Genomic DNA, 16,194 nt, shown 5'->3' on the forward strand with positions numbered 1-16,194 from the left:
ACATGATGTGGGTAGTGACAGACCAGATAGATTTGTTTAATTCTGGACATATGATGGACCAGATTGTATAAGGTAAGTAAATACTGTAGCAGACGTACCAGTAAGAAAATCTCCCAAGGGCACAGAAGGTTAAAACAATACTTGACATGTGCACCAAGACAGATTAGTTCTGACAGTATGCTAATCCGAAGTCATGGTATCATAAAAGAGAACCTGCTTTGAGGGTAAATTATTAGTAACTAAATGCTTGTAGATGAGCCATTTAAGAAAGATTATGTTTATCTGTTTATTATATAATTGGGATTGATGGCATCTGTTTGTATAAATGATCCATAGAATGTTTTTACATGTTTAATTAATATACCTGGTCTTTATTACTAGGCATATATATGGCTTTGCTTTTGATGCTTTGCCGACAGAGACTCAGTACTTAGAACATCGATTTTGAAAGGATGTACATTTATTTACATAGCCCTGACTGTAATTTATCTTTACTAGCATGTCTAGATGTCAAAAATGACCAGTCAAGTGTCATTCACTTGAACTATTCTTCCAGGATAAAGGATCAAAGGTTTTGAATCTGTACCAAAAGCCAATTTGGAGAAGAATTTGGCATAGGAACATTATAAATTATATCAGTATTTAAACACAGTGGATTATCATTCATAATCCTGACGGACTTGTTAAACTTGTACTAGCATCTCTTTCCTTACATATTTCTTGAGATGAGGATTGTACAGTTTTCTCCAGGACACCAAAACCTGTGTAGCTTTAATTTTGGACACATGAAAAATCCCTACAACTGATTCCAATTTGTGCAAGTTTTTTATAATCAGCAAGCTTTTATATTATTAGGTACATTTCTGCAAAGCATGTATCAGTCATGTATTTGAGCTATCAAACAAATTTGAAGGAGTGTAACGTGATTAGGTGAAGTTATATCGGTTAGATCTTAGCGGACAAGGAGATTAAGACACATGTTCATCATTCATCGGTACCTAATGATTGTTTTTAATAAAAACTAATTATGCTTTGATACATTGTTTCAGTAAGCATCATTCAGCAGCTCCATTGTATTGTAAGTCCTTCTATGATGTTTGCAGAACTTGCATTTTATTATGTACCATATTCAGAAAAATAGTGCAAAGATTTTGTGACTTAATTTTTTATCAGAGGAATACAAACTCTCATGTTAAATGTCATAAAAAATCAAAAAGTCCTCATTGTCATGTACATTCAAGTGATTTGCATTCAAGTGATTATCGTGTGTACTTTCCGATGGCAAATTTACATTTATTCTTGTATACCATGTACAAAGGTACAAATGAGCCCAAATCTTGCTTGGTTGGCTGATAGAAAGTTGTAAATGCATCTAGTTTTGATAAAGAAAACAGTACCTCAGAGTGACTGAGATTTTGGGAATGAATCTGGAATAAGACTTTTCCATAGTCTGCAAAGTAAGTAAACACTTATCAGCTTTATACACTCGGACTTGTTTCTAGACTTTGCTCTTTTATCTTTTTAGCTGATATAATTTTATTAAGAATTAAATCCTGTCAAAATTCCAGGACAGATTTCTAGTAACTCTTATGCACCAGCCATCTGTCCAACTTGTAATCCATGTGTTATGGATTTGGTATCTGCCAGGGCATAATAGGTCAGCTGCATCCATGTGTCATTGTGAAAGGCACTTGACTAAAGTTTCCTCAGCCAATTATGTCTTGAGAGTGCCTTAAAAAAAGAACCAACCACTTTGTCAAGTTAAATATTTCAGGTCAGTTTCTCTTTTCTCAGATATTTGCATAGGTTGCATATTGAAAGGTTTCATATTTTCCAGCTGAAACAAAGGAAGAGGAAAAGAGTGATAATCCAGAAGAATGTCTTGCAATTGAGCAGCTTCCTGATGAAGTGTTGCTGAATATATTTTCCTACCTGAATCCCCAAGATCTCTGTCGAAGTGCCCAGGTGTGCCGAAACTGGAATAAACTTGCCTTTCATGGCAGTTTTTGGAAAAGTTTATACCCTGTGCAGTGGGCCAAAGGTGATTTCTTTAATTAGCTGCAGAAAAATGTTTTCATTTCATGGATGCTGACACCTGTAAAGGTTTTGGATGAGGTAGTGATGATAAACCAAGATTTTAACACAATTTGTTATTTAAAGTGCTTTTTTTATTTCTGTTATTCCAAAATAGTTGCTTTAATTGAAATGATAGGTTGAATTTGGAAATAGAATTGAGTTGATTCAGATATGAAGCATGAAGCAGAGAGCTTATAGATTAATTTAGAATCCTTCAAAGCCTTTTGCAGACCCCTTTGGTGCATAGAACCTATCACAGCAGAGATTTCGATTTATTGAAACAAATTGTGAAAAAAAATTTAGGGTTCAAAAAACACTATTGCCTGTGAATGCAAAATCTAAGGCAGCAGAAGAAAAGGGAGTCATGGTAGCTCAGTGATAGAGTGTCAGACTCAGAATCCAATGGTCATGAGTTTGATACCCACCTGGGCCAGTCCAAATTAAAAGTGTTATAACTAATGAGAACGAGCTTATTACGTATTATGATGTGGTGCCTCTTCCATTAAGCACTCATGAATGTGATTCTTGTTAGAGTTGTGTGGGATATTGGTGAACTGTGCATTGAATCTGAGTTACATTTAATATGTGGACTAGGCATTTACAGTAGTTACATAAAAGTTGTAAGATTAAGCATCTTGATAAATGCAACCAGTTCATAGCATAAGGTAGGGGAGGTAACTCTTTCAGCTTCAGCTGCTCCCAGGGTGTGCAGTTGCATGATTTGTGTAAATTTGCACACTTGGATTGCAGTGATGCATGAGAACTCTGCAGATTTATTTCATGTCATGCATATAAAAATGTACTCTGTGCTGTATACAACTTTATTCATCCATTCACTATTAAATGGGCTTGTGAATATGGTAAACATTGTAGTGCTTGTTGTGATTTTTTCATAATTGTGTACAGGTCTGGTTTGTTTGGCTTGGCATAAATGTTTGTTCAACTAAATTTAATTGGCCCCATAACAAGCATTGGTGTTGGAGTTTGAACTTTGCATCAAGGAAGTTTTACTAATATACGTTTGTTATATGGGCTATCTAGAAGACCAAAAATGGCTGATTCCCAACGTTGTTAATCTTTAGATAACAATTTATTTCAGCATATACTGGCTAATAATAAAGTTTGGATTATCAGATTATAGGTGCTGGGAAAGTGTTAATGGAGAAACCAGTGAGTGATTTTGAACCCAAAAAATGGCATTAAATAGAATCCGATGTACATTAAGGATGGACAAAAACAGATGGCATGCCAGTCAACCCCTCATTTCAAGCAGTATTTTGACATTAAATATAGAAAAGGCAGACAAACAAGCCAAATTAAAGTCAGACAATTTAAAAGTAGAGGGCACTTTTTGTTTCTTTTCTCATCATAATTTATATCCTGTGTTACAAAAAGATATAGGGGGCCCTGAGTGGCCGAGTGGTCTAAAGCGCTGTCCGTTACGGATCACTGCCATCTCACCTCTGTCTGAGTGGGTTCGAGTCCAGGATTCGGCCAATGTGGGTATGTGAGAAAGCTTGCCAGTAGCTTCTCGTGGGTCGGTGGTTCTTCTCGGGGTTTTCCCAGGTTCTTACTCCACCATTAATACTGGTCGCCATGCATAGCCTGTTGTGTGCTGAAAAATGGCGTTAAACCCCACAACAACAACAAAAACATATAGCCCTAGCATAACGGTTACAATTAATCTAATAAATAAGAATCTAAAAATAAAATTATAAAGTAAAATACCTGTTTGAACAAGTAGATTATGGCATTAATGGACTTAATACAGCATTATGGATAGTTAATCAGGCATAGTAGTCAGTAAAGTTCCAGTTCAAGAAAGTGACATTTTGGCACAGCCTGTGTTAGTAAAAAATCTTATTTTGGAGCAGAATTATCCAAAAGACAATACCTGTGAGCTGTGAAAGGAGGTTCACACAACAGAACAATATTCATGCACAGATATGAAAGAGATTAAGCTGTGAAACAATGAACAGATTGATGCTTATCTAATTAGAGGCAACATCTTTAAAAATTTTGATTTCATTAGGGTTCTTATAGAGTGGGCAAGGAAGAAAGAGATGAATATTTAAGTGTTATTTAAAGGTCACCGGCCATACTCCAAACATTTTCCTATTTATATCAGATTTGAATTACATGATTAAAAATAGATATACTCGCACAAAAAGAACAAAGAAACTTTCAAGTGTAAAGAAGAAATAATAATTTTATTACTCGAAATAGAAGTATACAATGCTGTTACTTCCCCATAGTTACGATTTCCCACCTATAGAGGATGCAACTGGAAATGACGTACATTTATCCATACAAGACAAAGTACATACTTCTTCTTGTCAAAAAATAAAACACTATAAACTATGGATAGGGAATATTTGGATGAAACTAATGATAACTAATTTACTGTTCAGCCTTATATTGGTATGCGTGCACAACACACTAGATTGTGTCGCTTTCAAAACTGTTCCATTGTTTCAATTTATTTTGAAAATTCCCATTAATACAGGTAAAAATAATCAATGCTGGCTTCCCTGACTTTATATAAAAAAAGATGAAAGCAATCGGCACACTTATAGAATCCAAACTTTACTTCATTTTGTTGGCCGACTTCAGAAGAACAAATTGGCACACTGAAAAGATACCAAAGTCAAGTTTCGGGGGTTGGTTTGCATTGTAATAAAATAACCTGTGTATTTGTTATCCTGTCGGTAATTTTAAATAATGAGTTTATTGCTCCCTGCCAGTTGTGTTTATCACCCGGGCTTCTGTTTGTTTGCCATATGTAATCATAATTGATGTTTGCAGGGCAAATAGTATACACAATAATAACTTGTTTTAATAATACTTTTGTAACTCATGCTAGCAAAAAGATTATCATTTGCACTCACATTGAATGTATTTTAAAATAATGATTTCTTTTATTTGTGAGATACCGACTTATAGTTAACCTGGATACGATACAATCTGGGTCAGTTTGCAGTAAGTAACTTATCATGCATAAATGGCAGGTGCCTTCAAGCAATTGGGTGATACTTTCGTCTCATTTGCGATTTTGTTATTTGACATAAGTGATACACACTACACTAAGGATGCATTTGCAAGCCGGCATCCACTACATATATGGAGTTCATGGATATATATATTTTTTAAAAAATTTTCGCAGGATGAAAAAAGAAGGAATATATGATAACAATACAAGGTTCATTTCTTTCATTTTATTTGCAAACAAGTGTATGTTTATCAATTTATTTTGTACCGTGTGTGTGTGGGGGGGTACAAATTAAACACAAAATGATTTCCTTTCTAATTTGTATGGAATAATGGAGTAAATATGATTGACGATATTGACCAGTAATGACAAGCTTTCAATTTACGCACGCAAACACTAAGACAACTTGAAAAATAAAAACAAACAATAAAATTAACTGGAAAGAGCCTCATATTGCAGCAACTAAATACTGAGAAAATGCTCAACATTGTTCTCTCTCTCTCTCATGTGTAATCTAGTATGTATTGTATGCAGCTGTGTTACAACGTGAAGCCTAAAATTAAGTATATTTGTTATAATATCTCATATACACTATCCTTAGCAAAATATATACATATTATGTAGAATATTTTCTGTTACATATTTTTGTTTTATAAATGATTATTGATAATTTGACCAGAAGGCTTAAATTGAGAATGTTGTTGTGCAGATACATATCGTTGTTAGCATAAAAAATGCATATAAATATTTTAATTAGAACAAGCAAGATATGTCAGTTTGTGTTTTCTCTCATAAATATGGATGTTACGAAGTATCATTATTTTCTTTCAAAGAATATCAAAATAGTTTGGTTAAATTTATTTTTTTCCCCTAAATCTATCTTACATAGCATCTGCTTTTTTGTTGAAGAAAAAAAATGTACAAACTATTGTTAAGTTTGGCTGAATTGATTGTATTTCGAGTTGGGCCGAATTGTCTTTGGGCCAGATTCACTATAATCTGGCATAAATGATACAACTTTCCCATCCCTCCCCTATTCGATCCCACAGATTAAATAAAACTTTTTTTCTGGTAAACATGTTTTTTTGGAAAAAGAAAGAATGCTTTTCCCCATCATCACTCTCTTGGTTACATCTGTGTGCAACACAGTGCACCATATTTGCTGTACAAAAGCACAATCATATGCTATATCACATAGACATTTACTTGGGGAAATTAAGCACTTGAATGGCTAGGTTGAATAGAAGGGATAAATGTATGTCATATCCAGTTTTGGCATGCGGAAACTACCAATTGTTTACGGAGATTGCAGAATAATTTTTTCATTTTATAAAGCGGAGTTTTAAGTCTAATTAAACATTTTTATGTTGTGCATACATAACCAAAGCGTTTTGTTTATAACTATAATAGTATCACACGTTTGTACAATATAGATGGCCAGTGACCTTTAAGTATTGAACTGTGGCTCTTTCCTCTTCCCCCTTATTTTTGTAACAATGCGGGAATTCCCCCTGATGATAAAATCCTGGGAGCATCCCTGCTTGGTGGTGAGGGTGCAAGGGACAGTTTCATGCATAAATTTAATGCCATATTCACCTGTCTAGTATGTACAATCTTGAAAAATAAAATAAACAAGTGGGGTATTTAAATAAAAGGTCCATTTTTTTGGATAGCTATCATAAGAATATTATTCACTTGACCAGAGTAGTCAATGGCAGTTCATAGAAAACGAAGTTTATGCACCACAACCCCAAATATATACCTGTAGTTTTCATGTCCAAAGGTAATTTTTGACACCATGTGATGCTCATAGTGCAGACACAAGCCTTTTTCCTAGGTGATAATTCTGCAAAAGATGGTGTACTAAATAAGTTGATACAGTTGAAAATAGTTGCCATCGAAGCCATTTCCGAGATAATCTTGCCTCGAACCCACATGTTTACTGGGTGGATAGCTCTTCTTCCTAGCCAACTAAAGGTATTCCATTGTCTACATACTGTAAAATAACTATGGGATGTGTACATGCCTTGCAGCACTTTCAAGAATAATAAAAGCCGGAAACACCAAGTTCACAAATATATCCATATCATTAATTAATAAACAATAACAGCTGAAAGAGTCGCATCGTAGCCTTGAGTTAAGAAATTTGACGGGGCCAATTTATGAAATCTAAAATAGTAGATTGTCTATGCATACTCTTTGTAAAGTTTAATATTTGACATTTATGCTTATTGAGAATTTAAGTGAAGATTACTTTGGGTTGAGGTTTTAACATTTTATTTACTGTGAATTCACTATTATTTATGGAAAACCAATTTTTTTTAATTTCATGGTCCCACAAGCCAAAAATTTAAAAACTCCAAAAGTCACGACTGTTATGTAGAAACAATAGGTTGATGTCCCTAATGTGTGAATTTAGCACCAGTGGAAGCATGATAATTATTACCCCATCAATTTAGTACCAGTGAAAGCATGATAATTATTACCCCATGAAAATAAATGACTACAGCAGTTTTTATGGTATACTAAAACTTTGCCTAAAAATTACTGCCTCTCTACATAATTATGGCATTTACAACTGATATACAGGGCACTGGGATTACCATTTGGGGGACTACGTTGAAGAGGAGGAGGAAGAAAATGTAATGGATTTTCTGATGGTCAAGAGATTAGATGAAGATGCTGATATAGATGAGTCAGAAGGAATTGATGAGAGGCAAGAAGACAGCTGGGCTCGTCAGGTATTCTTAATGTTAGACCTCAGAATTTTTTTCCAGAGAGAAATAACTTAAGTGTGTGTTCAGGATACACAATCATGAAATTCCTTCTAGTGTTTTAAAAATTGTACCAAAAGGTTAACAAAATGCATGTAAAATTGTGCATCATATTTTCAAACCCTGCATTTATTTCTTCATTAAATTCCTCATATTTTCTGATAAAATACAAATGAATGGAGGGAATTTCCTCCCTAAATTGTCATTTCAATAATAGACCATGTAGCATGTGTCCAGATGTATTAATTTAGTGTCTCATAGATAATTGTGTATGCCATCATAATTTACTTCCAGATTTATCTAGTATTATTATCCACGTAGGACTAGATTATTGATCATTTTAATAATGTTGGCAGGTTAACCGCCAAGCAGTCCTCATTCATCTGGGTACTAAATAACAAATATACATGTATATACTTCATAGGAATATAATTCAGTCATGATATTAACAGAATTTAAATTGAATATTTTTTTATGGATGAACTTTTAATTTATTCATGAGCATTACACTGTTAATGTATTTTCACAGGTGCGCCATGAGTCCCAGATCCTCACAGATATGATAAAGTACCTTGTTCCTAAGGTTGGCAGCTTTATTAGGACTTGCAGTTTTGCCTACAGCAAAGGACTGTCCAATGGAATAGTAAGTTGAGTTCATTGTCAGTAGTATATTGATGATGTTGGTGATGATGATAAGATAATGAAGATGATGATCATGATGAAATAACATAATGAAGATGATACTTTGAATGATTGATTGCTTTCTGCATTTTTCCATGCAAGATGGAACTTTCCCTATCAATTGATATTAACCTTGCAGTATAATTAATTCAGATGTTATTTAGATACATATTAGTTTACATTGTGTTTACATTAGTTGTACATGATGTTTTCATTACTTTTTACATTGGTCTTGATATCTCAGCTTTGCACCTGAAGAGACTTTAGAGAAGCAGATATTTGAATGAAGAAACTTAAGAATTATTTCACAGCTTGCAAGGGGCCCTGAGTGGCTGAGTGGTCTAAAGCGCTCTCCGTTACAGATCACTGCCATCTCACCTCTGTCTGCGTGGGTTTGAGTCTCGGATTCGGCCAATATGGATATGTGAGAAAGCTTGCCAGTAGCTTCTCGCGGGTCGGTGGTTCTTTCAGGGGATTTCCTGGGTTCTTCCTCCACCATTAATATTGGCTGCCATGTATAGCTTGTCGTGTGCTGACAAATGGCATTAAACCCTACAACAACAACACAGTTTGCAAGTTTTAGTTTTTTCAGATATTTTTCTTTTTCTGCCCAACCATGAATGTGGAAAATGCATATAGTATTACCCTTGCCCTCATGTTTGTCCTTCCATCCATCACACCTTTGTCAAATTTTGTATATATGTCAGTTTCTTGGATATTTTAAGCCTTAGAACCATGCAGTTTTGTATACAGATGTGTTCATGGGAGTACAACAGATATTAACCTAAAGTAAGTCACTGTCATCAAAATTTTATGGTCCAGCGACTTTATTTAACTTTTACCATTTATCAAAAGTAATTGACATGGCACATGATCGAGACAAGTGGAGGGAACTGGTCAGATGTTCAGCAGCACAGTGCCTCGACGACCACACTAGGTCATGAGACATCATCATGATGATGATGATGATGATGATGAAAAGCAATTGCTAGCTTAATTACCAGCAATGGAGTGGGACTTAAAGACCACACAATTGAATAGTTTGTCAGGAAACATGTAATCAGCTTATGACCAATGAATCATACTTAACTGTAAATACCAGTGGCCAGTCCAAAACCAAATTTCTGAATAATTTTGGATTTAAAAAGAAATTTTAGTTATTAACTGTTGAATGTGAATGTGTTAATTGTATATGCATTCCTTTTTAGAATCGTCCAATAATTATCAGGAGTGTACTTGTTGTCTATATGATCATGACAATATTTCTGAAGTTTACTAATTATTTCCTGTTTTTGTTGAGTGTGTTTTATGTTTACTTGCCCTCTCTGATAAATATCTTGCCCATGTGTTGGCATCCCACTCAAAGTTTCCCAGACTATTAGATCAATAGTTCAGTTAGAAAAACTTCAGACATCATCATCCAACTTTAGTTACAGCTTTTTAGATTGTAACTTGAACAACAATTAACATACATATAGCAAATTCATCTACTACATGTACAAGGTACTGGCCATTTAAGGGAGGGGAGTGCTGTGATTTTCCTTTGAGCTGAACTATTTTATATTCGTTTATCTCAAGATAATTATTTTTTCCAGTTCATATCATGGATATAATACAGTTTTAGTTTGCTATAAATCAGAGCTAGAATTATTTTTTCAGCTATTGACAGATGGAAATTAAAAAAAAGTGGTAGTCCCCTGCTCCAGTGCATTGAATTCTTGGCCCCTTCCCTAGAGCATTGAATTCTTGGTCCCCGCCCCAGAGCATTGAATTCTTGATCCCTGCCCCAGAGCATTGAATTATTGGTCCCTAATATAATTGCAGTATACCTTGGTACTAGGCTCCTGCCCCAGAGCATTTAATTCTTGGTCCCTGCCCCAGAGCCTTGAATTCTTGGTCCCTAATATAATTGCGGTATACTGTGGTACATATTGCGGTATTTTCAGAGATACTGTGATGTTCAGAAAAACTGCAGTACAAAATTTTCCTTGATAGCAAGCTCTGATTATGATTAGCTCTTTTATGTTAATTTGAATTTCAGGTGATAATACAGGCTTGGAGTTGGTCCCATGTACACTTTTTCAGGTGATAATACAGGCTTGGAGTTGGTCCCATGTAAACTTATTCAGGTGATAATACAGGCTTGGAGTTGGTCCCATGTAAACTTATTCAGGTGATAATACAGGCTTGGAGTTGGTCCCATGTAAACTTATTCAGGTGATAATACAGGCTTGGAGTTGGTCCCATGTAAACTTATTCAGGTGATAATACAGGCTTGGAGTTGGTCCCATGTAAACTTATTCAGGTGATAATACAGGCTTGGAGTTGGTCCCATGTACACTTATTCAGGTGATAATACAGGCTTGGAGTTGGTCCCATGTAAACTTATTCAGGTGATAATACAGGCTTGGAGTTGGTCCCATGTAAACTTATTCAGGTGATAATACAGGCTTGGAGTTGGTCCCATGTACACTTATTCAGGTGATAATACAGGCTTGGAGTTGGTCCCATGTAAACTTATTCAGGTGATAATACAGGCTTGGAGTTGGTCCCATGTAAACTTATTCAGGTGATAATACAGGCTTGGAGTTGGTCCCATGTAAACTTATTCAGGTGATAATACAGGCTTGGAGTTGGTCCCTTGTAAACTTATTCAGGTGATAATACAGGCTTGGAGTTGGTCCCTTGTAAACTTATTCAGGTGATAATACATGCTTGGAGTTGGTCCCATGTAAACTTATTCAGGTGATAATACAGGCTTAGAGTTGGCCCCATGTAAATGTATTCAGGTGATAATACAGGCTAGGAGTTGGTCCCATGTAAACTTATTCAGGTGATAATGCAGGCTTGGAGTTGGTCCCATGTAAACTTATTCAGGTGATAATACAGGCTTGGAGTTGGTCCCATGTAAACTTATTCAGGTGATAATACAGGCTTGGAGTTGGTCCCTTGTAAACTTATTCAGGTGATAATACAGGCTTTGAGTTGGTCCCTTGTAAACTTATTCAGGTGATAATACATGCTTGGAGTTGGTCCCATGTAAACTTATTCAGGTGATAATACAGGCTTAGAGTTGGCCCCATGTAAATGTATTCAGGTGATAATACAGGCTAGGAGTTGGTCCCATGTAAACTTATTCAGGTGATAATGCAGGCTTGGAGTTGGTCCCATGTAAACTTATTCAGGTGATAATACAGGCTTGGAGTTGGTCCCAAGTAAACTTATTCAGGTGATAATACAGGCTTGGAGTTGGTCCCATGTAAACTTATTCAGGTGATAATACAGGCTTGGAGTTGGTTGCTTGTAAACTTATTCAGGTGATAATACAGGCTTGGAGTTTGTCCCTTGTAAACTTATTCAGTGATGCGTAGTTTACAATTTGTTTCTTTTACAAAATGTAGTTTAGCTTGATAGGTAAACAAAAGAATATCACAGAAAGGTATTTGTTATTCATTGCAGCTCATACTAGACTTTAGATGATTAGGTTACAGGTTTTAATCCTTCCATTAGATCAGCCATGGTGTACCCATTGGCAGGGTACTTTACTCCAAATAACCTTATTGTTTTGCTGTGCTATAACACGCCAAATCAGACGTACCAGGTTGATTGACTCTGACAGTTAATGCCTGAGAAACTGACCTGGACACAAACTTAGCCAGTCACTGGAGTGCAAATTATCGGTCAGTCACCTGATCTTGGTAGGGTGCTGTTGCATACATCAAAATGCATCTAAATATCTGTCTAAATCATAGATGGGCATTGCCTGAGACACTGAAATAATCACAGAACTCTGTAGCATTAAAATTAGATTATATTTGCCTAATTTTGGTTGATGTGTGTCTGGGGGGACATGGCAGTGTTGGAAATCTTAGTGCAGAATATAAGCAAGGTGTTGGGATGGACAGATTTAAGGCCAATAGTGACACTTTATGTCCCTTCCACATGAACACATTTCTTCTTTTTTACTTGAATGCATGTCTATAAAATGTACTTTGTGATAGGATATCATGCTTATTTCTTTCAGTTATACAGAATTTTTTCCCTTTGTCCCAATATGGAATATCTAGATCTGACCCAGACAAGAATAACAGACTTGGCATTTAAAGGGTAAGTAAAGATTGTTTTTCCTTTTTTCGGTAGATATTAACCTAGGTAAGGGTTGACATGTACGAATTTATGGAGGAAGAAAAGATCACAAGATACTGTGAAGTTTATGAATAGGAGACAGCATGGCTAAGTTTTGCAGATATACAATTTTCATCACAGACCACAGTGTAAAAGACAGTTGCTGAGATTAATGCATAGTCACACCAACAACCCATGTAGAAACTACACTCACTTGAGAAGAAAACAATTGTTTCCTGTTAGCTCGCATGTTTTCCAGACAGGTTATTTTTAGCACAACACTTAAAGCAGTCAGAATCAGTTGCCCAATAGTAGTTGCTTTTACACCAGGTATATGTCATGCTTTATTTTACCAGTGAATCAGATATCATGAAGTCCAAAATCCTATCACACTCTGATGAAATTGCTCTTATAAAGAGAAAAGAAAAAACAAACAATTTTTATACGAGCTTAGTAAATGGTCATTTGAGAGAAACATGTAAAAGATGAAATTTGGTGCCCTAAGTAACTATTAAACTTTCAAAAGTAGACATTGGGCGACCTGCATGAAAATTTTAGTGACTGTTTAAAATTTTCTGTTGCCAGGACTTAATGATTTGATCACCTATGACTTTGAGTGCAGACAGCCAATGAGTATGGAATTAATGGCAGAAGGTTACAAAATATGAAGGTTTTAGTTGAGCCAATGTAAGGAATAATTGTATAAAAAAGCATATGCTTATTTATTACTTTTACACCCTGATCGGTCTGACAACTTTTAATAGCCATGGTCTGCTTCATTCTCAGGCCAGCCATTTAAATTAATTATTTAGAGTTCTCAAAATCATCTCTCTACATATTGACTGGCATTAATTGAGTGATACAAGGGCCATTGCCTTTGCATTCTTCTTACCATAGTTTATATTAAAGCTTTTTTTTTTGCCGCTCCGGTGGCCTAGTGGTTAGAGCGTCTGCCTCGGATGCAGGAGGTCGTGGGTTCGATCCCTGGCCAAGTCATACCAAAGATTTACAAAAATGGTACTAACAGCTGCCTTGCTTGGCGCTCAGCATTAAGAGGTTAGTGTTAGGACTGGTTGGCCCGGTGTCAGGATAATGTGACTGGGTGGGACATCATGCCACATGTCTGCAGCATGATGCCCCAGTGCTAGACATTACTAAAAACTGCCATACTGCAGACATCATAGCAGTATGACTGAAAAATTGATAAAGCTACGTTAAAAATCCAAATCACACACACACATATTAAAGCTTTTGCCAGATCTTGTAGCTATTTTAATACTGCTTTAGTTTTCCATGTTTGCATTTTTTCCAGATCTGTGGTAGTACCCCAGTTGTACAAAACAAGGCCAGTGACCTACATTTGACATTTTTTTTGGCCTAGGTTAAAAATTTCATGACTACATAGGTTTTTTGCATTTTGTTTACAGTGTTCTATCCAGACCCATGAAACACGGTGACAGAATTTATCTTAATGAACACTACACCTACATTAAGTAGTAGGTCATTATGTCTTATATTTTAAGATTCTCTAATGTGGGTTAAAATTTATGTTTTATGCTCAATTCCCTGGCACTGTTCATGCTATAATTGTAAAATTGATGTTAAATATTCCTATGAGTATCATGTCCTTGGAACAAATGAGGCACATCTTGACCTAATTAGCTAATTTTAAGAATAATTAGCTAATTTTAAGAATAATTAGCTAATTTTAAGAACAATTAGCTAATTTTAAGAATAATTAGCTAATTTTAAGAACAATGATTTAAATGCAAAAAAAAACCCACAAACCAAACTGATTATCATTATGTTTTTTAATATTATTTTTTGTTGTTTATGAACTGTCACCATATATGTATGTTATTTCATGGTATGTCAGCACAGTACTGGTTATATAGTGCCAATTAAATGTTAAGTTTTTAGAAATATCAAGATAAAAAGATGCTTAAAAGCTTGTGCTTGAAAAGGGTCAGCATTTGTTTGTCAACATCACTTTTGTGTAAAAAAAATTCAGCATGATTATGTTTACACAGGCTGCTAGAGATCTCTAAAAGCTTTCTTGAGGTGAGCCATAATCATCAAAGACAGACTTTAACCGATTCGGCCCCGATCCCGTCTGTAGGCGCGATGAGGCTGTACCCTACTTCGAGCTCTGCAGCATCAAGGTCATTTAAGATACACCAACATGGGTGGTATTAAAGAAAAGCAAACAGATATAGTTCTAAAATGAAATCAAATAATCTGGAACTCCAAATTTTACCCTTCTGCTCATGCACAAGCAAAATAACCAATGGAAAATGATGTTTCTAATACAATTAGGCATTAATCTCATGGAAAATCTGTTGAAAGCCGATGTATTTCTTTGTATTCAGAAATAGCCCCCCAAATGTCTTTCCTACTTACATTTCAGGCAAAAATGACAAAAACCTCTGGGGCCGAATGAGTTAATGGGAGAATTTTGGTGACGTCACCAAATCTGAATATTACTTATTTATTTCATCATTTGTGCATCAGTATTGCACATAAGTTACAAAAAGAGCCATTCTTTGACAATTTCTAAGAAATTTCCATAAACTTGATTAACCGATTCGGCCCCAGTCCTGTCTGTAGGCGTGATGAGGCTCTACCCTACTTCCAAGCTCTGCAGCATCAAGGTCATTTAAGATACACCAACGTGGGTGGTATTAAAAAGAAGCAGACAGATATATCTCTAAAATGATATCAAATAATCTGGAAGTTCTAGTTACACTAATCCTCATTTTTTTGGACCTGTTTTTTTTTTCCTCACCCAAATTATGCTTGTGGTCGGTATGCAATTTTGTGTCCGGATTTTAGACCTTTTCGCCTCTGAGATGTAAGGCAGACTGGTCTGAACTGCACACAGACAGGTGAACCTTTGCAAAAACTAGGATAAGGTGGGCATTTGGAGAAAAAGAGAGGTCTCCATAAGAAAATGATGGGTCCATTAAGCAACAACAAAAAAAGTCAAAATTTTACCCTTCTGCTCATGTGCAAGCAAAATAACCAATGGAAAATGATGTTTCTAATACAACTAGGCATTAGTCGCATGGAAAATCTGTTGAAAGCCGATTTATTCAGAAATAGCCCCCCAAATATCTTTCCTATGCACATTTCAGGCAAATACGACAAAAACCTCTGGGGCCGAATGAGTTAATAGCATCAGGACGTTAGTGTTTATCATCAATCATGTGTTAACATCAAACAATGTATATTTTACAACCAAGAAATAGTTTTATATCAACATTATGTTTTGAAGTTTGTCTTTGGTGCCTAAATACCAAGCTTGACGGATAGCTTGGACTTAGGGCAAGAAATAAAACTTTAGATTTGAGGTCTAATGGTCAGAGGCTAGGGTCATGTAAAGTCTGATAAGGAAATGTTTCTGCTAAGTAAATTTATTTCTTCAAGACTGCATGTCTTGACCAAAGTTATGGGTCATTAAGACCAGTCTGTCAGTAATTTTTAGAGTTAACTGAGTCCTGCTAGTGCTGACATTGAGGGCTGTTAAACATGGGGCAGGCATATATTCAC

The 16,194-nt window shown here is 35.5% G+C and overlaps 1 protein-coding gene across 1 annotated transcript in view; it reads left to right on the forward strand.

Moving 5' to 3' along the window:
- The window catches only part of LOC149787563 (F-box/LRR-repeat protein 5-like), a 147,873-nt gene that overhangs the window by 14,778 nt on the left and 116,901 nt on the right, over positions 1 to 16,194 (forward strand). The window contains exons 4-7 of the mRNA XM_089973713.1: positions 1,838 to 2,041; positions 7,655 to 7,806; positions 8,369 to 8,482; positions 12,545 to 12,627. Of these exons, the coding sequence (XP_089829839.1) occupies positions 1,838 to 2,041; positions 7,655 to 7,806; positions 8,369 to 8,482; positions 12,545 to 12,627 (553 nt within the window). The remainder of the gene's footprint in view (positions 1 to 1,837; positions 2,042 to 7,654; positions 7,807 to 8,368; positions 8,483 to 12,544; positions 12,628 to 16,194) is intronic.

This window comes from Sinohyriopsis cumingii, chromosome 11 (genome assembly GCF_028554795.1).
Source record: "Sinohyriopsis cumingii isolate HCF-2022 chromosome 11, ASM2855479v2, whole genome shotgun sequence".
In the NCBI taxonomy this organism is placed as follows: Eukaryota; Metazoa; Mollusca; class Bivalvia; order Unionida; family Unionidae; genus Sinohyriopsis; species Sinohyriopsis cumingii.